This window comes from Vicugna pacos, chromosome 9, assembly GCF_048564905.1.
Source record: "Vicugna pacos chromosome 9, VicPac4, whole genome shotgun sequence".
Taxonomy (NCBI): domain Eukaryota; kingdom Metazoa; phylum Chordata; class Mammalia; order Artiodactyla; family Camelidae; genus Vicugna; species Vicugna pacos.
In genome coordinates, this window is record NC_132995.1 from 75458868 (window position 1) to 75485367 (window position 26500).

The 26500-nt window shown below is 40.2% G+C and overlaps 1 protein-coding gene across 9 annotated transcripts in view; it reads left to right on the top strand.

Annotated features, from left to right (window-relative positions):
* The window catches only part of EVI5 (ecotropic viral integration site 5), a 162185-nt gene extending 138089 nt beyond the window's left edge, over positions 1–24096 (top strand). For 8 of the 9 annotated variants that reach the window (XM_072968221.1, XM_072968217.1, XM_072968220.1 and 5 more), the window contains one exon: positions 22806–24096. In XM_072968221.1, the coding sequence (XP_072824322.1) occupies positions 22806–23117 (312 nt within the window). In that variant the 3' untranslated portion in view covers positions 23118–24096. Of the gene's footprint in view, positions 1–2240; positions 2564–22805 lie in introns of those variants that run through there. The other variant, XM_072968226.1, reaches the window with a different exon arrangement.
* The last annotated feature ends 2404 nt before the right edge of the window (positions 24097–26500 follow it).

Consider the following 26500-nt stretch of genomic DNA (forward strand, 5'->3'; position numbering starts at 1 on the left):
GTTTCTCGTTATGACTTTAATGTGTATTTCCCTAAATACTCACAAGATTGAGTAATTCCCCTCAGCATCCAGAACAATGTTGGCATGCAGTAGGCACTCCATGAGAATGTTCTTAATGAATAAATGATTGTGAAAGGCTTTGCTGATAAGGTAACGTGTAAGTTGTGACAGAAACGGTAAGAAGCTTTCTGATGTGCGAAAAACGGTGGGAGGATCATTCCAGGCAGAAGCAGCAGCCAGCACAGAGACCCTGGAAGGAGATGGAGTGGCCTGTTTTGGAAACAGACTAACATGGCTGGAGTGTAGTAGAAGGTGGGGAAGTGGTTTGAGGTAAGGTGAGAGAGGAAGACAGAGTCAAACCCTGAACAGTGTGTTTTAAGCAGGATAAATCGTTTGGGTTTTATTCTTGGTTGAGTGAGAATGGTTTTAAGCAAAGAGTGATGTGATCTGATTTGCCCCGCCTGCTGTATGATGAATTGATTGTAGGAAGGTCAGAATGGAAATAGGGGAATTCACTAGGAGGCTGTTGAAACAGTCCAGGTAAGAGCAAAGGTGACTTAGAAGGATGGGAGAAACGTAAATCTTAGCAACGTGGATATATTAGAGAGAGATTTTAGAGGCTGAGAACTTGCTGATGGGCTGTACGAGGGACGTGAGAGAAAGCAGTCGGCGACGCCAGAGATTTTTGACTTGACGGTTGAGTGAATGGTTAGTGCCAGTTACTGAAGCTGGGGAAGCATAGGAGATCAAAACTGTTTTTTTATGTTAAGGGTGAAATTCCTGTTGAATGTTAAAAATGAGAATATCAGGTAGGCAATGGATATGTGGGTATGAGGTTCTAAAAAGAGGTCAGAGCTAAAAATAGGCTTACTTGTCATTGGTGTGCAAATGGCATTCATACATAAAGAGAAAGGGATCCAGGAGCAAGTTTGTGGCACTCCTGACCTTCAAGGTCAAGAGAGTCAGCGAAGGAGACCAAAAGCACCAGTGGGAGAGTGGGGAACTGACAGACGTGCAGACGTGAGTCTCCCAGGAGGAGACTGTCAAGACGGGAGCATTTCAGCATAGTTGTTTTAATTCGGTTTTTAAACTTCCCTCATCCATCTGAAGAATGAATTTATTTAAAATAATTTCTTCTTCATTTTTCACCATTTATCAGAAGGTGATGGGTGACTTACGAAAGAACTTGAGCAGGAGGTATGGTCTGTCACTGAACGATTACTAAGACCCCCTTCCTGCAGAAATTAGAGGAATGTTAGCTATTTTAGGACAAGGCCGGCCAAAAAAATTTTTTTTTTAAAGAAAAAACTATTACAGGCAGGTGGAGCCAACTGTCTTTCTAAGGAAAGTTCATTGTGCTGGTTTCCAGAAGCTCTGTCTCCCTGCCTCCTTTGTTGAGGAGGAATATTTTAAGTTAAGTCATCATATGTCACAGGAATCTTCTTTTATTTCTACCAGCCAAGTACAAAATTAGGAGTTTGAGTAAATAAAAAGAAATCTAAACAAAGCCCTTACTGAAGTTTGGCTTAGAAAAAACGTTTATATGTTTTTAAATTCTGGTATCTCTGTTTATGTATATCTGAGCTATAGGTTTAATTAAATATCTAGCAAAAAGTATTTTTAGTGTCCTAAACATTCTTAATATGTTTAATATGTATAGTTATTCTGTTATCAAACTAGAATTTTTGAAACGAGGATCTTTAAGAATCAAATGACAGATGACCCTTTGGTAATGTTTGGATCTTTTTTTCCCATTTTCTTTAGTTTAATAATAGTAAAAATCATTTGAATTTGAATTTTTTTAAAAGAAGCTTTTTAAAGACTCATTAAACATTGATTTTCATCTAGGTATTAAAACCGGAATATTAAAGGTAGAGAAGACTTTAGTCATTTGGCTCTGTAGTTACTGGCAGCTATTTTTTTTTTCTTTTTTTCAAACTGAATGATTTTTTTAACTGGCTACTTATTCTGTACTGACTGTTTCTACCAGTCTTTATTTCCTTTTAATTCTTGCAAAGCTCCAAGTGTAGTACCTAGCTCACAGAGTGGTAGGTGACCTGGAGTAGAATTGGCATTCTTACTCATAAGCTGCATTGATAATCTATCTGGAGGCAGAAATAAGAACCAGAAATGGTGTTTTCTGTTTGTACTGATGGCTGTTGGTAATTGAATTTTAATTTTAGAATTGCTGTTTGAGAAAATTTTCAAAATAGTTATAAGCCTTCATGTTCATTTTACAGTGAAAAGTGCCAGGTGTCTCGGTGTAGGAGCTTCTTGATAAAGGAAATTATTCATCTCTGCCTGTCCTTTCTCCAGTCAGAGCGATGTGACGTCACGCAGCCCACACAAGCTCAGTGCAAGGAAATTCTTTTTCTCTGCTGCCCTGAATGTCCTGTGTCGATAATGAGAGACCGTATTTGTGCTTCTGTGAAAATCTGCTTTAAGGACCTTGAATTAAATGTTTAGCACTATTTTTAATCTTACAACCTCAGTTTATCAAAAAAATTCATTCTTAATGACGTCTTTAAATGAATGTTATTACTGCTGTTCCTCTTGTATGTTCCGTTTTATTTTGGGTAAGCAGTTTCTTATTTGAAGTCATAAGATTAAAAATTTATTTGTACAAATGTACAATGTTTTATGTCTGGAGTAATATCACTGTGTAGAAGAGTTAAAGCTGAGATTTCAGATTTATGTATTTTTTAAACCAGACATGTTCTTAAAGGTTCTCTGGTTTTTCCCTTGATAAACGAGGAAGCCGAGGGCCTGGGAGTTAAAGGGACTTACCCGAAGTCGCAGAGACGGAACTACTGCCCGGGCACTCTGCCTCTGACCTCCTCCATCCCGCTGCCCGGCCGCAGTCCTGCCGGCCGACTTAGCCGGCCCGTGTTCGGTGCACGGGGAGCGGCACAGACGTCTGGCTGAGTCAGAGTTCATTCCTCCTCAGATGAGAACCTGGTGTCCAGTTAGCAGAAGTCTGCTCTCACCTGCTATTCTTTACTTTCCTTTCAGCTTCAGGTTCTGGACTTCTGTTTGACCCGCGTCTGGGGAAGTGGTCTGCCTTGACCCTTCAAATTCTGCTTCAGTTCCCAGTGGTTGCCACTGAAATCTTAGCTTTTAAATATAGATGATGTTTTGAAAACAGAGGCAACTGAGATTTTTCAGCCAAATCTGACATTTCTGGAAACACAGAACTAGATAAAAATAGTCAACCCAATTGTGTGTGTGTAAATTTTTATATATGTATATTGTTGAAGAAATTCAAGCTTACCCAAGGACATAAATTAGCTCAGCTATTCAATACATTCTGTTTCAAGAGTTTATTTAACTGGTGACCACACTTCCAGCAATTGTTTCTAGATTAACTTTTTTTAATCTCCAAGGCTGTGTATCTTTCATTCATTCTTTGCCTCCGAAAAGAATATGTAATGCACACATTCATACAGAGAAAAACCGTAATAGTCCCACACAGGGTACCGTACCTTTGGTCAAGAGTTTCAGGTCGCTTGCTGGTTTCGCGTCCATAAGAAGAGGGCGTTCTACCCAATTACATGCATCTGCATATCCTGTTCCTACTATAGAGTAAAAGGAGATTGTTTAAAAATTTGTTCATGAAAAATGTGTTTCTAATGATGGTAATATCATTAAAGAATTGGAATTCAATCATGAGAATGTGAAAGAAAGAGATATGGTAGGAGAGGGTAAGGTGAGATAATAAAATCACTTTGAAAATAAAAACTAAAAACAGAAAACAAGGCGGAGAAAGGAATTGAAACCTAGAGAAGGTGAGATACCAAGGAAGGAAACCTCTCAGAAGCACTGACTGAAGGAGGACATGCCTCTAGAAAGCTTTGTTACGGACTTCTGGGGTAGAATCTGGGTGAGCAGCCAATTTAGAGAACAGAGTGAGTCTGGAGCTAGGGATTTGGGTCTGGTACTTAGAATTAAAGGACCAAATAATAACCCCGGAGAGATAATGTCACTCTGGCCAAGGAATAGAGCCAGTTGAAAGTATAAAGTCAGACTTGGGTAAAGTCAGATACTAAGCTGTGAGAGATGGCGTTTTCTCCTGACATTGTGCCGGGCACTTGCTCTCAAGAAATCACAATCTGATGGGAAGAAACAGAACAGTTAATTTGATGGAGACTGTTTGGTTGGTACCGATAGCACTTGATAGTTCAGAAAGGGGAGCAGACACAGCACTTAATTTAATTTATTTTAATTAATGGTTGTCATACTGTCCTTGATGCTCAGGGGTTAGCTGAACTGTGAGAGCCTTGACCACAAAGACTGTGCCTTTTTCAGTCTTGTATTTCTTAAAATCTTTCAGAAGTCCTGATGCAGTAGCATGAGCTGATGGATTCAGTCCGTTCTCATGGTGTTCAAATTGTCCTGAATTTGGTTGGAGCTCCTTTAAGTTAGTGGCTTCAGTGTCTTTTTTTTTTTTTTTAAAACAACCTCATTAATCTTGGAGCATTTCTGTGTTTCCTGAAACTAGGTAGCAAGTTTTAAAATAGTACTTTACATCAAATGAGTATAGCTAGGTTTTTTAATGTAAGGTAGTAAAACAATGTTTACTAGTATAATTGGCCTTCCATGTGCTGGGGTCCACATCCATGGATTCCATCAACCTCGGGTTGAAAACACTTGAAAAAAATATTCCAGAACATTTCAAAAAGCAAAACTTGAATTTACCACACAGGCAACTATTTGCATAGCATTTACCTTGTATTTACAACTATTTACATAGATTTATACTGCATTAGATACTATAACCAATTTAGAAATTATTTAAATTACGCTGGAGGATGCGCACAGAGTATATGCAAATACTGCTCCATTTATGTAAGGGCCTCGAGCATCTGTGAATTTGGTATCCACGGGGTCCTGGAACCAGTCCCCCTCAGATACTGAAGGATGACTGTACTGATCTGTAAGTTGCTTAATAAATGGTCCCAACAATTACTCTGTGACTATTGGATTGGAAACGAATGGCACAAAAAACCACTTCAGGGGAGCTGAATGTCAGATACCACTTAGGCAATGAGAAATAGAGGCAGATGAAAATACGCGTTTTTTTTAAAGGAAATAGAGCTAGCTCTAAAGCCTACAATGACAGGTTTTATAGTTATTCATAGCAGTTCTTAAACAGACAATTCAGTAAGGGTGGAAGAGACTTTTCTTCCTTACAGCCTTCCCGTGGAGAAGCCACGTAATGGTCGACTCTTAGGTCTTAGACCTGAGGAAAGTAAGATATAAACGCCCAGGCCGTTTCCATAATATGTGTAACATGGTATCAGGAAGGTTTGAGCACGACTGCAGTGGTGTTTGTCGCATTCAGAGTGATGCTAACAGAGTGTGCTTGAAGATACCCTTCAGCCTGATGTGGGGCAGCCAGGACGAACTATGATTTTAAAATCCAGTGAATTTACTCATGTATTCAGGTTTCAAGATTTGAGTATTCATGTTTTTAGTTTATTTCATTTTTTCGAAAGCTGCTTCTCCCTACTCTTCATGTCTTGCTTTCTCCTTCACTGTCCCGCCACTGTTCCTAAGCACATCCGCGAAGTAGAGCAGTAGAGAAAAACAGGTCTCCGTGCAGTTTCTCAGGTCCTTTATAGCAGTTCCGGATTTTGTTTGTTGTTCTTTTTTTCTTTTTTGATAAGTTTAGTTTTGTTTCTGAATTTTATGTCTTTGTTTTACATCTTACTACAGGTGGTTGAAAAACTGTCATCTTTAGAACAGTGGACTTAGGGTCAGGAATCCTGGATTCTAGGCCTATTTCTGCCACTGATTAACTGTGTGGCCTTAGGATGCCAATTTATTTCATATATTCATTCAGTCAGTGAGCACTTGAACATCTTCTAGCTCCCAGGCATGCCTCAGGCCTTGCCTCAGTTTCTGCATCCCAGAAGAGTTATACTAAATAACCCCAAAGTCCTTCCCCCCCAAGTCCTGTGCTGTGGTAGAGCTGTGTGATGCCGTGGCCCAGAAACACAAAAAAGTCCCTGGGCGTGGGGCTCCCTAAACTCTGTGCTTAAGGGAGAGTAGAACATAGCCAGGGTAAGAGTAGAAGAATATTTTAGGCAGATAAGCCATCATATGCAAAGGTTTGGAGGCAAATAAAGAGCTCACGAAGAGAATAGCCCTCCCAGACTTCAGACAATACTGCAGAGCTACAGTCATCAAAACAGCATGGTACTGGCACAAAACCAGACATATGGATCAATGGAACAGAATAGAGAGCCCAGAAACAGGCCTACACACCTATGGTCAATAATCTTCAACAAAAGACACAAGAATATACAATGGAGAAAAGACAGTCTCTTTGGCAAGTGGTGTTAGGAAAACTGGACAGTCACATGTAAATCAGTGAAGTTAGAACACTCCCCCACTCCATACACAAAAATAAACTCAAAATGGCTTAAAGACCTAACTATAAGATAAGACACTATCAACCTCCTAGAAGAAAACATAGGCAAAACATTCTCTGACATAAATATTAGAAGTGTTCATCTAGGGCAGGCTACCCAGGCAATAGAAATAAAAGCAAAAGTAAACAAATGGGACCCAATTAAACTTAAAAGCTTTTGCACAGCAAAGGAAACTATAAACAAAACAAAAAGACAACATACGGAATGGGAGAAAATATTTGCAAGTGACACAACTGACAAGTGCTTAATTTTCAGAATATACAAACAGCTCATACAACTCAATAACGAACAAAAACCCAAACGCAAATTGGGCAGAAGACCTAAACAAATATTTCTCCAATGAAGACATGCAAATGGTCAATAGGCGCATGAAAAAAATGCTTAGTATCACTAATTATAAGAGACACGCACATCAAAACTACAATGAGGTATCACCTCACACCAGTCAGAATGGCCATCATTCAAAAGTCCACAAGCAATAAATGCTGGAGAGGCTGTGGAGAAAAGGGACCCTCCTACACTGCTGGTGGGAATGTCGTTTGGTGCAGCCATTATGAAAAACAGTATGGAGAGTCCTCAAAAAACTAAAAATAGACCTACCATATGATCCAGCAATCCCACTTTTGGGTATATATCCAGAGGGAACTCTAATTTGAAAAGATACATGCACCTCACTGTTCACAGCAGCACTATTTACAGTAGCCAAGACAGAAGCAGCCTAAATGTCCGTTGACAGATGACTGGATAAAGAAGTTTTGGTATATTTATACAATGGAATACTACTCAGCCATAAAAAAGAATAAAATAATGCCATTTGCAGCAACATGGATGGACCTGGAGATTGTGACACCAAGTGAAATAAGCCATATGGTGATTTTAAAAAAACATATGATATCACTTATATGTAGAATCTTAAAAAGTGATACAAATGAACTTATCTACAAAACAGAAACAGACTCACATAGAAAACAAACTTACTAGGGGGAAAGCTGGGGTGGAGGAATAAATTGGGAGTTCCAGATTTGCAGGTACTAACTACTATATATAAAACAGATAAACAGCAAGGTCTTACTGTATAGCACAGGGAACTATATTCAATATCTTGTAATAGGCTATAATGAAAAGAATATGGAAAGGAATATGTATGTATAACTGACTCACTATGCTTTACACCAGAAATTAATACTACATTGTAAACCGACTCTACTTCAATTTAAAAAAGGAGTGAAATCTGTAGAGAGGGTCACCTCTAGAACCAGAGGGAAGTCCCTGATCTGTTTGTTTTTAGTGTGTGGTACTAAAAACAGCATTTATAGAGATTGATCTGATGGCTGAGGATAAAGCTTTCTTAATCAAACAAGAGGAAATCCATAAAATGCAGTCTTCTTCCTTGATTATGCTTTGAATTATGTTCCTTTTAAGGTCTTGGTCCGGATAATGCAATTCAGAGCCAATTTGAATCTTTTCATTCTAATTTAGATATTCTTTTGCTCTTATCCACCAAGCTACCCAACACTTCACACTCAATTTTTAGTGCTGTCTGTTCTTAAAAACAAGATGACCAGTTTCTTCCACTGTGCTAGGATTTTGAAATATAGTCAGTCATTTCAACATCCTTATTTTCCTTTGCATCAAGTAATTCAATTTTAAAATGCTAGTTTTCTGTTTTTTTTTTTAAGAAACAACATAGTTTTGACAGTTTTTCAAACTAGGAACATTGGAAAATGTGCTCCACAAATTTACTAAGTGTCAATTAAAGGAAAATTGATAAAAGATAAATAGCTAGCTCTCTCAGATTTACAAAAACTAAAAATGTTACATTGTGGTTGGAAGTCTTTAGTGCAGTAAATCATGTGCTTTTCATGGACCATATCTCCCAGATGCAGTTGGACATGAGATAATCAGATTTTCACTCCCCACAAGCTGGACAGCTGAAAATGACATACCAGTAACATGTGTCAAAGACTTAGTGCCACTTTGTTGCCTGTCTGATTTAAGTTGTTGTGGTCAGTCTGAGGAACCTGTGATGTGATAAGATAGCATTCATGAGGTCATGTGGTTTGCGAGTGCCCAATCTTAGCTCAGCAGCTGTGAGCACCTCCAAGTGAGGAAGGGAGGGTTACTAACCTTGTCTGTTTGAAAGCTTTTGTGTGTTCAGGAACAAAATTGTGTGGATGTGTGGCTTTGTATATGTATATTATGTATTTTTTAAATTACTTTTCCATCAGGAGTTTTAGTTTTCTGAAAAAAGTAAATACTATGGAATGATTCAGCTCCTTTTACTTCAGTCTAAAGCATTAAACATTTTATTGCGAATATTTTTTGCCTATTTAAAATGAAGCTGTGGAAGACAGCCATCATCTATTTTTCCCTTGAGGGAAACACTGGTTGTTGAAGGTTAACATTGTTGGAGAATTTTTTTAATCAATTAATTTTCTACCTTTCCTAAATAGAAAATTGTTTATTTTCTATCTGGCAATATCTCCATTGGAAACATACCCACAGAATGGCTATCTGATGTCTGCTTTTATGTATATAATATACATCAGCTTTATTGAGATGTAATTCACATACAATGCAGGTCACCCATTTAAAGTGTACAATTCAGTGGTTTTTAGTGTGTTCAGAGTTGTGCGACCACCACCACAGTCACTTGTAGAACATTTTTATCACTCAAACAATTAAACCCATTCTCATTAGCAGTCACTCCTCATTTCCCTGGATTTCCTTCCCCTCCCCACAGGCAAACACTAATCTACTTTCTATCGCCATAGATTTCCCTATTCTGGACACTTCCTTTAAATAGAATTGTGCAATACATGGTCATCTGTGACCGGCTTCTTTTCCTTAGCATCTGTAATGTTTTCAGAGTTCATCTGTGTGGTAGCATATGTCAGTACTTCATTCCTTATTATTACCTAGTAATAGTCCATCATATGGATATACCTTGACTTGGTTAATCTTTAGTTGATGGACATTGGGTCTTCCCCACTTGCTGGCTACTGCAAATAATGCTTCTGCAGGCATTCACGCACAGGTGACATTGTGAGCGTGTGTTTTCATATATAAACTGAGTAATGGGATTGCTGGGTCACATGGTAGCTCTATGTTTAACCGTTTGAGGAGCTGCTGTACTGTTTTCCAGAGAAGCTGTGCCATTGTATACTCCCACCAGCCGTCTGTGAGGGTTCCAGTTTCTTCCCATCCTTGCCAATACTTGTTATTCTCCCTGTTTTTGGTTATAGCCACCTTGGTACGTGGAAATGTCATCTTACTTCAGTTTGATTTGTGCTCTCCTGTTGGCTAGTGACACTGGGCATCTTTCCCTGTGCTTATTGACCATTTGTGTCTTTAGGGCAATACCTACTCAGACCCTTTGCCCATTTCACATCGGGTTATTTGTCTTTTTATAAATGAGTTATAAGAATTCTTTATATATTCTAGATATGAGTCCCTTATCAGATAAATGATTTAAAATTTGGTTGATTGGATGGACTGATAAAACCTATGGTTTAGCTTTAGAGAAGAATAATTTCTCTTAAGAATTCAATCCAGATAGGAAAGAAATACTTCGTTTTCTTGAGGATGTTTTGCTAAAGGTTTGAATTTTTTTCAGTGCTTCAGCTAAAGGTTAAATCAAATGAAATGTATGTGGTACTTTGATGTAGCTTTAAAAGTTCAGAGTGAAACAAGTGTGAAGTGATTTATTTCCTGTAATTGGTCATAAATTTACATAGAACCTCATATATTCCTAACCTCGTTACCATTGACATTAGAGCTCCTTCTAAATAGTGTTAAGGGTTTCAATTTTATCGAGATGTGTCAGCTGCCAGGAAGAGGGGAATGGCAGTTTCGTTACGTTGGCCTCAATGTGCTGGACAGATCTAAGTGTGCACTACAGAAGGACCAAGAGTTCCTTGTAAATGACTTACTTCTCTCTCTCTCCTTCTCTGGTAACAAATGTACAGGCTAAATTTCTTCAGTTCTAAACCTTACTGTCCACCTTTTTCACTTACTGATGTAGGTACATTTTTTTGTTTGCTTCTAACAAGGTGAGTTTTACCTGCTGCATTTTATACACTTAACATAGAATCTGTGTATTTTTAAATTTTAAGTGTTTTATCTGGTTTTTAATTTTTTAATTTAGCATAAAGCCAAAAACATTTTCAGCATTGTCTTATTTTATATTATTTCAATAAAATTCTTGAATTTTTTTAAACTTAATCTGATTTTTAATTACTGTAGGTCTAAATTTTGGCTCTTATCTATGTAATGTGATGATCAGAAAGTCATGACCTCCACTTGATCACTTTTATTGGTTTCCAGTTCTGATTCACTGGAAATCTTTTGGTTTGTGTGCTTGTTGCTAGTTTTCATCTTTGTCATATGTACAGTTTTTAAAGAAGCTGATAATTGAAAATAAATGTAACACATCTTTTCACATTTACATTCATATAAAATTTTGAAAACAAAGAAAACTGTTAAAATTATCTTCTAAGGAATCCAACAAAATTACTGATTAAACTTTGGGGTGGGGAAGTAAAGCCTCTGTAACTTAGAAACACAAATCTCTGATTGGACTTCATGCCCATCTGCCCGTATAAGGTATAATGTGTAGTTACTTAAATTTTTATATGTTATACATCACTTACAGAAATGTTAAGTCTAGCTTTTAGCCCTGTGTTTTACAAAGATTGACTATACAAACCCAAATGTACGAATAGGAGCTTTATAATCTGATATGACTCAGTCTTGGAAACTTACTGCAACTGTTTTGCAGTTCACTTGGTATCACATGACTCACTTCAATGGTTTAGACCCTGTCTAGTAGTGATCAAAGTTCATTTGGTTAGGGGTTTTTTTTGGTGTGTGGATGACTTTTTTCCACTTTGTTGTGGATTGATTGTCTTTCAGAATACTCAATGCAGTCTTCTTCTTACTCTTTTGAATCTCAGAAGGTGGTGGTTGCCTGCACAATTCAACCTCTAAGCACACGCACGGGGAAACATTTTCAACTTGAAATAATATGCCTGGCAGCACTTTTGACCATAAAGCATCATGTAATATAACATGAGGTTCATTGTTAATTCTCTTACCCCTGCATGTTAAAGTGGAGGAAGAATAACCTGTTGTGTCTCTTTAAAATCAGTTGTAAGACCAGCTTTTTCCAAGGTGCCAGTATTCTGTAATGTGCAGAAAGAAAGCAAACACGTCGAGAATGTGTGTCCTCTGTCCACATAGTCACTAGCCTAAAGGATCAGATTTTCTTAGCACGGATTTCCCTGTTATTTATTAAGTTATTTTTAATAGCTACGTATCTCTAAAACTATCGCACTTGTCTATTACATAAAGGAAACCTCTGTCTCATCCTTTAGTTGTTGAGCTAATGAAGTAAACTGAAGAGAAGTCACAATAAGAATGCTTATGTATCCTTAATGATTATGGTGTCCTTTGAGGCTCCAGCATCTCGCCCCTGCAGGTTCTCCCTGCTTTAAAATGTTAGTGATAATTTTTATTTGAAATAACTGTAATAGTTTTTAATACTTTTTAAAAAGTGTGTGAATCTTTACTATCATGCACTTAGAGACTCTGCTGTTTCCTGTCAAAACCTGCGTTCATCAGACTATGAACATGACAGTTTCCTGTTTTCTTATTAACTATACTGCGTTTTATGCTTTACTCTTTATATAAGTCGTATAATGTCCTAGCAGGCACGTTCCTTTTCTCATTGCTAAATGCCTTCTTGGATCAGCATTGCTTAATATGTGCAGAGAAATCCTGAAGTCCAATCTCTTGGTTGATTAGTGAGAGGTTAAGATTTTGCTAACTTTGCAAGTTGCTATGAGTATGGGAAATGTCTTAAATATTATTTAAGTAAATTCTACGTGTTTTTACTTTTTTTACTCTGTCTCTTAATGCATAACGTGATGAAGCAGGCCGCATCAGGTAAGAAACAGTGTGCTGTTTGGGCTTATGTATTAGCACTGCCATCTGTCTGCTGATTGGTATTCTCATGTAGCATTTAAAAGGATGGGATGAATAATCAGTACCCAGGTTTGTTTGTTTGTTTGTTTGTTTTTCAAAAATCCTGCCATCTTGATCAGTATAGTTCATCAACATTTCTTAGGTGCCTACTCTGGCAAGTCAGAATGCTAAGTTCTGGATGCAAAAATGATTAAGAAATAATCCCCACTGTCAGGGGCCAACAGAAGACGTACAGTAAATGTATGGCAACCAGTCATTCCATTTTCTCCAGACAGTGCTGATTCTATCAATTTAATTCCAGTGTTAAATCATATAATTTGGGGAAAAAACATATCTATAAATAATAAATTTATATATGTGTATGAATCACTACAATTTTAAGTGTTTGTGAAAATATTTATGCCTGTTGATTTATTTAAAATGTTGTGAAAGTTATAAAAATGCTAATATTTTCAACTATCAATATCAAAATAATACTGGAAAACCAAAAAGAAATACTTTCTAAAATAAAGGAAGCAGGGTTTTTTTTGTTTTTATTGTTATTAGATCACTTGGGGGGTTCTGATGAATGTAACTACTTTATTATCAAAATATTTATGCTACAGATAAATTTGGAAGCATATTTGAGAGGTTTTATTGATCACCTATTTTGGAATACATCTAAACACATAATTGAAACTAAGAAACTTAATATGCATGGTGGGAAAGATTTGTTTTTAGATTTATACCCCTCCTTGTTCCCTAAAGATTTTGAGGCAGTTTGTATGAACACATGTAATATAAAAACAACAAAATCTTAGTTTAATTGAGCCAAATGAAATTGCTGGTGTTTGAATTTCACTTATGAAAATGGCAGTATTATGTGGTTCAGTCTAGCAGTTAAAAGTGTTAGTTCTAAGGCGACGTCTAGTAAAATCGGAGTCATGGTTAGCACACGAAGATGCGCACAGTGTCAGAGCGGGCTGCATGAACGCGGTAGCCAGAGCAAAGCAGCGAGCTTTGGCTGCAGTAGCATACTGAAGATCCAGGTCTAGGGAGACAGAACCAAGCCAGCACTCCTTTCCTGATTTTGAAATCGATTTCTTTTATGGGTTTACATATGGGACAGGAAAATATACCGAACAGAAAGGTGTTAGGCTAATGGCCTAACATCTAAGTAAGAACAATTTTATAATGGACTAAAACAGCTCAAATACATAACTTAGTGATCTTCTGTTTACAGCCAAGTGTCCAGTTTAGAAATACTATCAGAAGAATGGATGATAATTGCATGTCCTTCTAGAGATCTTCCACAGTTGTTATTTCTTGGACTTTTATTTAGTAATAGACATTTTAATTTCAATATAAGATATATACAGGAAAATGCATAAATCCTAGGTGTCCAACAGCTTGGTGAATTATCACAAAAATGAACATGCCTGTTTGACCTCCCACCCAGGTCAAGAACTGGAGCCTTACCAGCACTTCAGAAGCCTTCCTGTCACTCCCCACTTACTTTTAGTTTATACTCTTAGACTAATGAAATCATGCAGAATGAATTACTTTGTGTTTCACTTCTCCTTTTGCTCAACAGTGTAAGATTTATCTGTGTTGTTTCATGTAGCAGTAATCTGTTCGTTCATTTTTGTTACTATAGAGTATCTATTGTATGAATATACCATAATTTATTTATTCATTCTACTGTTTATAAACATGTGGGTTATTTCCATTTGGGGTTATTATGAATAAAATTGCTATGGACCCTGTTATAGATGTTTTTTAGTATATTACACTTACTTCTATTGTTCATATACTTAGGAGTGGAATTACTGGATGACTGTTGTTTATTTTTCAAACCAGGGTATTTTAGAGAATGAAAATAGTTTGTCCCAAGCAGGCTGTAGTATATGCTTATTTTAGGTGTAGAGTGTATAGATGTTCAACTTTAGTAAATACTGCCAAACCATTTTCAGAAGTGCTTTTGCCAATTTATACTTCTGCCATGAGTTTGTAAGAGTTACTTTTCCATGTTTTTGCTAATGTGATTGGGTAGCTGAAAATTCAATGTTGTATTTTCTAATAAGAACCTGGAATTAATTTATTATGTGATTAGTTAAGAGACTGTTATTTTGCTTTGACAACCAGCCTGGCAAAAGGTAAGGCAAAAGTTTCTTGCAAAAATTAAGGAGCTTGTTATATAACACTTTGGGAAATGGTTTGGCAGTGTTACTAGAGCTTAACACAATGACCAAGCAATTATACTCCGAGTATATACTCTTTTGAGTATATATTCACCAAAAAATGTATTTAAGAATGTTCCTAGCAGCCTTATATGCAGTAGGCTGGAGATAGCCCAAATGGCCATTAACAGTAGAACAGATAGTTTTGATATATATATTCACATGGTGGAATACTACATGGTACTGAAAAAGAGTGAACTACTGCTATACATGCCAACATGGATGAATCTCACAAACGTAATGCTGGGTAATAGGAGCCAGGCACAAATGAGTACATACCACATGGTTCTTGATATTACAAAGTCTGAGAATACACAAAACCAGTCCATGGTGAGAAATGTCAGAGTAGTGGCTGCCTTTGAGGGAAAGTAGGGTTATCATTTGAAGAAAAGAGAATGGTGTTCCTCAGTGATCAGTCCCGTGAACACTTACCCACACAGCCTAGACATGGAACTAGATGGTGAAGGTGTCTATAAACCTCCAATAGGTCATTTCTTAAAATACTTACTAGCCTCATGTTAATGGTTCTTTCCATTTTGATTTTTCCCCCCTGGTTGGCTGTGTGTCCATGTGTAGGCCATTGTATATTAAAACTGTGACAGTGGGTCAGTGTGATAATAAGTGATAAATTAACGAGAAATCCTTAGGTCCAAACTCATTTACCCTTACCAGATTTTCTTAACATGATCATATATGATCTGTTGAGAGCAGTGTTTCTCAAAATGTGATCTATGGATTACCCTCTTCAGAATCACCTAGTACACTTGTTTAAAATGTGGATTCCTGAGCCCTACCTGCTGAATCCAGATGTCTGAGAGTAGGACCCATATAAAAACATGAAGATTATATTTTTAAAATAATCCCAGGTATTTGTTATACATAACAAAATTTATCAGTTGCTGATCTAGAGAATTAGGAAGTCAGAAGGGTTCTCTTAACATCACCAACATCCTCACAGAAATAAGGACTCAGAGCCACTGACTCTGAGTTGCATAGCCAGTGGAATCTCTCAGCCAGTTGTGGCTCTTTTAGCTAATGTTGTTTGGGAAATGGCAAATCTAATTAATACCTAGAATAAGTTATTTTAAATGCTATAGAAACTAGAAGGCATTTGTTAGAAGGAAACAACACAATAAGCTTGTTTTTACTTATTCTACATATTCATGTTTAAGGATAAAATAATATGAAGAACAGGATTAGGTTACATATTATATTTTTCTAAAAGGTCTTCTAGTTCAACAGGCCAAAGTTACTTAAAAATTTTTTCCTTTATTACAAATAGTCCAGGGTGGGAGGTGCTGGGTGTTAATTTGAAATGAAAGTGGCCATAATTTGATGGTTGTTAAAACTAGGTGCTGACAACATAAGAGTCCCCTAAAGCATTATGTGTATTTTAATAAATATTCTGTATTAAAAATCTTTTTATTTATCCAGTTGGCAAAAATGGAAAAAACAAAACCACGGTGCCAGGTTGTAAGGAAAGCAAAACTTTTCAGGCAGTATTTTGAGGACATAAACTCAGCCCACCTTCCCGGAGGGCAGCTCCAACACAGAACTCCAGGGCCTCAAGAATATTTAAACTTTGCACTGTATTATTTAGTACTTCTAACTCCAGGTCTTAAATATTCAGGCAACTCTGCAGGGCCGGCGTGCTCAGAGATGTTCGTGGCAGTGCTATTTATACAGCGACACAGTGGGAACCTGAATCTCTCAGCAAGAGGATTGGGTAAAGCAGATCGTGGTACATTCCTAAATGTGATGCCCTATAGCTGCTAAAAGACTATGACGTTGTTCTGAAAGGCTTGTTTAATAATCACCCCTGTGGATGTTTGACAATAAATCTGTTTTTCCTCAGAGAGAGGAAAAAAGATTATGATGTTGACAAGTATGTATGATATGTTAAGTGAAAATTCAGGTTATAAAAAACTGTAGTAGCCAGTCCATGTTTGGAAAGTATATAAGGTTAGAAAAATTGTCTTGAAATATAACTAAAAAACTTAATGGGATTACCTTCAAAAATTGCCTTAGTTGACATGTTGCTGATGTAGTAATGAGTGCATGATAAAACCAGAAGAAAAGTGAGGTCAGTTTTTTGACAGTCATACAGCAGCGTTTCATGCCTTTCAGCTCTCTACGAAAATGCCCACACAAAAATTATGAGAAATTGCTGACTATTTTGTGGCAGTATTAGTCTGTGACTGAGCATCAGCCCTTGATATCGGTCCGCAGTTGGACAGGCTGCTCCTAGAACAGAAGGAAGATCGGGAGGCTGGCTGGTCTGCACAGCCTTGGCTGAAGACAGGGGAGAGTCAGTGGTGACACCAGATCCTGAGTATGGGCTCCCCGCGGGGCCTGGCTGAGGAAGCAGGAAGCGTGTCCCAATTGTAACTTCATGCCTTTTTCATTTTAGATTAAGCATATTTTTTTTTCTGAAAAAAAATCTTTAATTAAAACTTGCTTGCAGCTGTGCACACGATTTGACGCGCTGAAGAGTAGAAAGCTCCTGCGAGAAGTCGGCCGCGGACTTGGCTTTCACTCTTCCTTAGAGGCCTGTTTCGGCTCAGCTGCCGATTCTTGGTTTTCAGCTTTCGGCAAAATCTGTTGGCCTTTTCACACGGGGAAGGGTCTGTGTCATTTTATTCTCCTCACCCTCATCATGAACACATGAACTTCATCCCTCCAGCTTAATAATGTGATCTGCACAACATAATGGGTCTGGTTACGTTAATATTCAGGGTCTGCAGCGTTAGTTTGCGTTTACATCATTCAGGTCCACACGAAGTCCATTCCCTGGGGACCACCGGGCCCCCGGGCGCCCGACTCCTGCTTCCCGGGCCTCTCCTCTGGGGCGGAGACCAAAGACAAGCTTGCAGAGGCTTACTTTTTTGCAAGGTTCTGAGATGGCCTTAGGGAAGTTTGGGAAACAACGTTTTGGGGAGGGTTTGCTTGTTCGTTTTTCTGGCTGTAGTTTATCTTAAACAGATTTATTGAGATATAATTTACGTATCGTAGAGTTCTTCCACTTCAAGCGTAAAATTCAGTGGCTTTTAGTGTATTTACAGAGCTGTGTGACCACACCTGCAGTGTGATTTTGGAGTATTTCTGCCACCCCAGAAAGAAAGCTCATGGCCGTTTGCTGTCATTCCCTTTCTTCTCCCCTCTCCCCTGATCCTTGGCAGCCACTATCTGCTTCCTGTCTCTGTAGACGTGCCTGTTCTGGACGTTCTGTGTAAGTGGAATCGCACAGCATGTTGGGTTTTGTATTCGGCTTCTCTGACTCAGCTTAACGTCTTTGAGGTTCATCCGTGTGTCAGTACGTCAGTCCCATCTGTGTCAGTTTCTGGTGTGCAGCACAGTGTTTCAGCCATACGTGTACATACGTGTATTCCATTTCGTGTTCCTTCTTATTGCTAGGTAACGCTCAGTTGTATGGGAACAGTGTCTGCTTGTGATTCGCTTACCTGCACACGTTTACTCAGATGATTGTCTCAGCTTTTTCATTTTCTTGGTGTGTTCTCTTCTGGGTGACTCTCTTCACCTTCTTGAAGAAGTCTTTCCTCTGACCTGTTCCAGTCGGCTTCAGGGAGGTCCGGCTGCCTGCAGGCCTCCTGCACAGATGGCATCTTGGGAGCTTTTTCGTCTCCGTGGGAATCCCGTGGCCTCACTTTTCCTTTGTCCTGGAGCGAAGCCGAAGGACGTCTTCCTGAATGTGCTTCCTCTTGGCGGAGCATTTCACCTGCCTTTCTAGGGGGAAAGGATTCATAGGAGATAAACTGTAAAAAGGATTTATCTGATTCCAGTTCTTGTGATTGAAGCAAAATATATTTTTTTATTAAGTCCTTGAAGCTTTTAACTCCTATTTTGGTCTCATATTTAATTGATTGTTTGAATGGGTATAAAAAATTTTTAAGAGAAGTACGATTTTTTAAAAATACAGATTAGAGGGGAGAGGATAGCTCAAGTGGTGGAGCATGTGCTTAGCATGCACGGAGTCCTGGGTTCAATCCCCAGCACCTCCATCAAATAAATAAATTACTTCCCCCGTGCAAAAAAAAAAAAACAACAACACAGGTCAGAAGTGTTCTTCTCAGAATTGTGGCGGCTGCTCTACTGTCTTTACACTATGAAGCCTGCCGCCATTCTGATTCTTGATCTTTTATGTAAAACGTGTTTGGTTTGGGGCTGAGTACTTCGTTTTTCCTTGGCTCCTGAGGTCCTGAAATTCCACTGGGCTGTACCGTGGTTCAGGTCCACTTTTATCTGTTCTCCTGGATGCTTGACAGGCCTCTTCGATCTCAAGGCTCCTGTCTTTCAGGCCAGAGAAATGTATGTCTAAGACCCTTCTTGGAACATGGTGGGGGGTTTCTTACATGGGTGCAGCGTTTTCAGAAGCAGTAAATGACTTTTTTTAATATTTTCTTTTTCCTGGATAGTCTGTTAACTCCTCGTTACCTTTCTTCTAGGTTCTCTCAGTTGCTTTCCTTACATTTCTGGTAATATTGGACTCTGCTCAGACTTTAAGACTGAAGAACCTAAAAACTGACAGCAAGTCCCTAGTGCCTGGGTGGGACTCGTTGGCTGTGACCCTCGCTGTCAGGCGGTCCCGATGCGCCCCTTCCAAGACGCCCCAGGGAAGAACCCCTTTACTCATGATCCAGACAGTCCTGTGCCTCTGTCTCCTTGGTGCATCTCAGAAGTCCCTCCAGGCACATTGAGTGACTTTAAAGACCTATGTCTGCTTTTACCTGGAAGAGCGATGCTTGTTGTCTTGTCTGTGATACGAGTGTGTTACTGGCGTTTCGCAGGTGAAGTTTTTGTCGTCGTCGTCAGTGTCGTGAAGGTGTTCCTGTAGCCTTTAGCCTAAATTCAGAAAGACAGTGGCCCTGGAAAGAGTAGGCTCAAGTCTGCGTGTGTGTGTGCTTTTCAAGACAAGAATCAGTAGCTTTTGTCAGATTCTTTATCCCATGATTGACCCCAAGAAGATGTCAAACAAAAACAAACAAAACGTTGCCTAGGGAGTGGTCCTTATCCCAGGATGTGCATCAGAATTTTTCAGCTTTTTTGAATATGTGCAATCCGAGACCCTCCCCTCATACCGGGAGAAAGTTTTAGGAAAAGACGTTTAAACAGACTGCTCCTTGTTTCAGCCACCAGATGGTAGAGCTGGCCCAGAACAGCCTGGTTGTGCTACTGAAAGGCGCTCCGTTCGTAGACACCGACGCGCACAGGCAGGTGTTCCCGGCTCAGAAGCACTTCTGTCCGGAATAACGAGTAGTTCCCTTTCAGGCCCATCAGCTCCGTTCTGACTCAGCCCCATTTCGTTTGAACCCAGGATCTGCCACAGCGATTCTCTGAGTATATCAGAGTCTATGAGATTTGTAAGAACGTAGATTCTGGGGTTTCACGCTCTGGGTTTTGGTTCCTTAAATCTGGAGAGCGACTCTACGTTTTAGTAGGTGTCCTCGGTTACCCTGATGCAGGTGATCGATCAGGGGGCTGTGTCCTGAGGATGCTGACTGCATCCCTGAAAGCGTCTGTGAGAGGGGTGGAGGGAGCAGGCTCCTTGTCTGCTTTTTGTTGCGGTTTAAGTGGCGTTAGCTCCCAGGAGGCTGGAGCGTGGGTAAGCGGCGCAGCTCTCGGGCGCGGGCAGCCGGGACCGGGCGCCGCAGCGGGCCCGGCGCTGGTCTCCCCCGCGCCGGGCCCCTCTGCACGGGCTGAGGCGTCCGGAGGGCGTCCCCGCCCGCAGTCGGGCCCCTCGCGGGCCGCGCCCTGGGCGCCCGCGCAGGCGTCTGCGGGGCCCGCAGGGGCCCCTGCCCCTCCGAGCCGGGGGCGCACGCCCGGGCGCGGGGGGCGCCTGCGGGGCAGCCCCTCGCCTTCAGACTTGCCTTCTCTCGGCCAGGAAGTGCCTCTGTGCCCCTGCTGCTCTGTGTCAGCAGTGCTCAGGTAAAGAAGCATTGCTTGCATCTCCTCGGACTCTGAAGAAGCGGCCATCGAGCCTGTCGCTCGTTTGAGCTGAGGTGGCTGTCGCGTGCGGCGGGGGCCGCGCGTCCCAGCTGCAGCGCCCTGCCAGCGCAGGAGGGCTCCGGCCTTCCCGTCGGGAGTCGTGGCTCCTCTGCCGCGCTCCTCCTCTGCGGCCAGGGAGGAGGACGCGTGTTACTCATGTTTCTTCAAAGGGTCCGGGGGAAAAGAGAAAGGAAGAGATGAACTGACTCAGTTTTACCCGCGGCGCTGTAAATCGTGTGTTGCAATGTGGCGCTAGGATGTTGCATCAGGACGTGGCAGTTGTAGCAAAGCGGTGGGTGTCACAGCCACGGGGAGGCCCTGCGGGGCTCTGCGCCTTCCCCTCCGCGTGGTGGCTTCAGGCCCGTGCCCCTGCTGCTGTGCCAGCAGGGAAGGTGTTATTTAAATGACATTGTACCCCACTATGTTTTCTTGGCCTCGGGCCCAGGGATCTCTTTGAGGCAGGCGTCTGTGCTCTGAGTGCCCACATCCCTCCGTTTGCCGCTGTCTCGCAGCAGCGCAGAAGTGCTCAGGTTTCTTCACTTCTTCCTGGAAGTCTACAGGGAAAGCGAGGAGGTGTTATGGCAGAGCTGTAATGTCTTTACTCCCAGAGCCGTTAGTTTTGAAAGTGTATGTAATATTTCCTGGATATTTCACATTGCCTTTATCTCAAGATTGAAACAATAGTGACCAGGAATTTGTCCCTGAGAAACAAAACTGTAGGTTAATAGCAATGATAAGGGCAGGAGACACGGAGAATATTTTAGCAAATTCTTGATAGTCAAGGTAGATTTTGGTAGTTAATTGTTATTATTTTGGATTTTTAAAAAGCTCTTCTGCTTTACTGTAGAAGAAAATTCATGGTATCTGAGAGAAATCAAATAAGTGATAATATCAAAATTAAATTTTATATTTAAACATAAACTCTTGAGGAGAGGGCTGATGTCTTAATTATGTGGCTGTGGAAGTAGCCGTATCCATGGTGGTGGGTTTGGGGACTTGGAGGAACTTAGGCAAAAAGAGGGAGGTGATAAAAAGAAATCTCCTTTAATCCTGATGAGGGTGGTTTTGATGTGCGACAACAGTGGGCTTTTCAGTACTGAAGTCCAGAATTTGTCAGACTTGCACAGCCAGAAATAGGTAGCATTCGGTCTTCACAGCCCTTGCCACCTGGGGGTCTGGCCCGGTCAGGCTCCAGGGATGGAGAAACAGCCGGGCTCCCAAGGACAGAAAGAGCGGGCAGGAGCTGAGCCCTGTGTGCCCTTCTTCTCCGCCACCCCCTGGGAGTGCCGGGGGGAGAAGGCAGGAGCGCTGCACACCCCTTGCATCCTCCCCCGCGCAGCAGGAGACGTCAGTGGTGGGGAGGAGCATTTCTGCCCCCACCGAGTGGTAGTAGCGTGTGGTCTGGAGGCTGTTAGAACAGGATGGAGACTCAGAGCAGACTTAAATGATTTATACACCGTTTCCATCATTCACAAAATTACTAGACATGCTCTCAAGACTGTGTGAGAGAGTTCAGAGTATTGTTTGTATTAAGTCCGTATCTTCTGTAGTTGCACGCTGAAATATATACAGTTGAACTGATAGGCTGTTTTTACCTCAAAATAATACAGGGTCAAGAGAGAGACAGTGCAGCAAGATTGTCCATGGTGTGGGGGGGAGGGAATAGCTCAGTAGAGCACCTGCGTAGCATGCGTGAGGTCCTGGGTTCAATCTCCTGTACCTCCATCAAAAAAATAAAATAAAATAAATAAACCTAATTGCCTCCCTCCTGGGGGGAAAAAAAAAAGATTGTTCACGATGTGTCAGTTGTTGAAACTAAGTGATGGGTACATGGGGTTTATTGTATTATCTCGATGCAGTTCAAAGCTAAACTTTGGCATTGGCTGTTTCTCCTCAGCAAGCCACACCACCTGAGTCTCTGTTTCCTAATCTTCAACATGAAGATAATAAAACCTACCACATAGATTGTTGTGGTGATTCAGTTAAAATAACAAGTTACGTGCCCACGGCATAACACGTAGGAATTGCTAAAAAATTGGTGGCTTATGTCTCTAAATGGAAAAAGATTGCGGTCTCTTCCTCCTCAAACATGAAATACTTGCTTTCGTGGGATGTGTGTCTTCCCCCCCAGCTGAGTATATTAACTCGAATTTTGTTTTGACAGCTCAGGTGCCTAAAAGGCCAGAGGGGCTTCTCCAGCCAACCCCCTTTTGATGGAATCCACATCGTCAACCATTTAATAGGAGATGACGAATCATTCCATTCCTCTGATGAAGAGTTCATAGATAACTCCTTACAGGAAAGCGGCGTCGGCTTTCCTTTGCACAGAAAATCTGGCCTGACGTCTCTGGACCCCACCGTGGCAAACGGCAGCGAAAGCGATGCAGAAGACAGCGTGCCAGAGGCCAGAGAGGGCCACGGCGGTTCTCAGAAGGAGCGGCCCCCGAGGAGAGAGTCGTACTCCACCACTGTCTGACCGTCACTGTGACCTGGACTGTGGGCTTTTTTAAGGGATCAGTTATCAGATGATTAAGGGTTTTTGGAACATATCTGTTTCATATGTGTACATATATACATATATATATATATATATATATATATTTTACAATCTTATCTGCCTTTTTATCTTTGCCAAATCTTCACCACTGACTTACCATTGCCATGAAGTAGACTGGAATATGGTTAATGGGAAAAATAAGGTTCTAACAGTATTACTGAAGATTAATGTTTCTTGTTTAGAAAATGCAGTTGTATCTATATGTGGGAACCGTTTTGAAGTTCAGAACTATGGAAAGTTGAATTTTTCAAACAAAACTGTTCTTGTGCAATATTTTATGCTCAGTAAACAAGTTGTATATTTATGTTTATCAATTTGTTTTCAGGGCAGCTGTCTACACACATTTGACCAAGACATACATCTCATTTACCTTGGGTTTTTTTGTGTTTGGGAATTTTTTTTTCCAATTAAAATTACTGCTTTGTCGGTGGGCCACTGAAAATTCCCAAACACAAAGCCTTCTTTTCATATGATTTTGTAAACAAGTTCATGGTTATCTGTCTTGAGAATTTCACATTTTGTTGTAATTTCAAAGTTTTATGTGCATATGATGCTTCCATGTGTTGCCTACCGGTCAGAGTAGTAAGTTAACTACAAATATATTGTTTTTTTGTGTATATTTATAAACCTGCATCACCCAACATTGAACATCATTTTATATGGAGAATGTATGTGTTGCAAAATGACTGCCTTCAGCATTCTAACAGGGCTTCTGTAAATGATAGGTTAAAAGAAAATTGAAAATAAATCCGAACACTAATATTTTAATAGCTTTAATATTTTGCTTAGCACTCAACACTAGCAGATTCATAACTTAACTGATGGTTGTTCAAAAACACTATTGGTGAAATCTTTTACTTCATGTGTATGTAACTAATAAATTTTTCATGATTAGAGAGATGATAGCACGTATTATTTAGTGCTAATATTCTATGTAATACAATTTAAGCAGTGGACTGAGGTCCAGGGTACACAACAATTATATCTGCAAATAATCTGTGAACATTATCTTCAGATTCTCTAGTTACTAATCTAAAGATATAGCAAGCCATAAGAATCCTTTCCTACCAATTCTGTTGTATCATCTAGACTTTTTTTTCCCTAGAAAACAATACCTGTCATTGATAAATTGGAGAAAACACTCAAACTACACTTACTCTGTGAAAAGATGTGTTGACTGAATGCTTTTCATTCTCATTTTAATCAGCAGCCTTGGGGAAAAAAAACAGCCTTCAAGAATAAGAGGAAGGTAGAATTCAGTAAATATGGAGGTACGATTTTGCACAGTATGTTGCATGGAGAAAAAAAAATTACATGACAGAATGGAATAGAAGAGATAAAAGTAGGTTTCTGTCTAAAACCAGGAGTTATGCCTTATTAAAGATTTTCCCAGCGAGCCCTTTGTAGCTATTTGCTTGAGAAACAAGACTGAAAACTTGCCTACCGTGTCGGCAGCACCAGGCTAAATCTAGTGGTTAAGCAGTTTATCTGTGGTCACAGGTCAGTAAGTAGCAGAGCCAAGGCGTTAATCCAGATCTCTCTGACTCCAGAGCGTTTGAAAAGGCTTAGCTAATGAATTTCTCAAATTCCCTGCTTTTCTGACAATTATGTGATTTAAATAAATTTGATTTAAGTGTTTCCTGAATATATTACAGCTATAGATATATATATGTGAGCACACAGCTTTACACCACTTACGAGTGTAGATACGCCTCCTAGAACTGGCTGACTGGCACTTTGGGATTCTCTTTGGTTCATTACTATCTGCGTAGAGGCTATTGCTGCCCAAGTGAAATTAGATGATTCATGGCCACGTGACAACTTTGACCCCCCCATCAGGAAATCTGAATAACACAGCCCATGAGCCAGTTCCCTCCAACCACCTGTTTTTATGGGGCCCACAAGCTAAGAGTAGTTTTTTACATTTTCAAATAGTCGAGTTAAAAATCACAAGGAGAATGTTTGCGTCACGTGAAACTCGTGCACTCCGAATCTCAGGGCTGACGGAGCTCTGTGGGCGCGTACCCTTGCTTACTCTTTTGCACTTGTCCGTGGCTGCTTTTGTGCTCCAGAAGCAGCGGAGTAGCTTGAAACACCTGCTCTCTGTCCCTTCAGAGGAAGAGCTGGCTGCCCTGATCTGAGACTCTCAAACGCAGGTTTGCCTCTTCAGTTTGTGTCAGTAGAAGATTGAACCATTTGCTTTTGCTGTTGAGCTAATGCTTTGGGAACCTAAAGTTTCTTGGTGGGTCTCATACTCAGGACTAGTGACAAGGGAGCGTGTGCCAGCTATTTTAGGTTACGAAGTCTTTCGTGCCATAGGCAAATTTGGAAGGGCATTTCTGCCTTTGGAGGTGGAGAGAGAAAGCAAGGAGTTCCGGAATCCCGGCACAGTGCTTGAGCGCCCTCAGGGGTGCTTCGTTGAGTCAGTGTTACAATCTTACTTTAATGAGAGAATATCTCTCTAGAATCACGTTTCAACTCTAAACCTTGAAAGATATTCTTAGAGAATTTCCCAGGTACTGTTTCTGGCTAGGAATTAGCTGTTAAGGAATCACAGGAAGTAAGCCGGAGTCTGTCGAGGCTTCTGTAATTTGGACAATGAAAGACTAGAAACAGCAACCTTCTCACCTAAGACCTTTGATGCAGATACTTCTCAGGAGGATTTAAACCTTCCCGGCCTTTAGGGTGCGATGGAATAGAGACTGCGTTCTGATTTGACTCCATGTCATTCAAATGAAGACTCTGAGGCGTTGGACCATGTTCTCTTGACAGATCTTATTTAATCTCTGGTATTTTCGTGTCATTTAAATATTACTCTGCCAAACACTTAGAGTGGAGGAACCCTCAGCGGGTTGGAGGAATGAAATAAACTTTTTAAAACTCACAAAGTATTTACCCCCTTGGGATGGTTATTTCCTGGTGTCATTGCCATCATGGAGTGAAATGCTGAGAGTAAAAACCGCAAGTCATCTGAATAAAGTGGAAATTGCATTGAGGCGATGAAACAAGAGGCTTCATACATCAAGAAAGTATTTCAGCTTTGCAAAAAATTAGTGAATTTTTTCTTCCTGGAAAAATACATCAAAGATACAACTTTACACCATTTTGGCCCTTTTTACTGACAAGTAGTAGGCACTCACTGTTTGATGACCAATTGAGACATCAAGTCCCAACCACCTGGCTGGCTATTTGGGGAGAAAAAACAACTTTTTCTTAGCTCTGAACATGATACAGCTTGTCACTCTCCAGATAGTGCCTTTGATTGAAAAGATGGTCTAGGCCTTTTTAAGTGTTTTACTTCT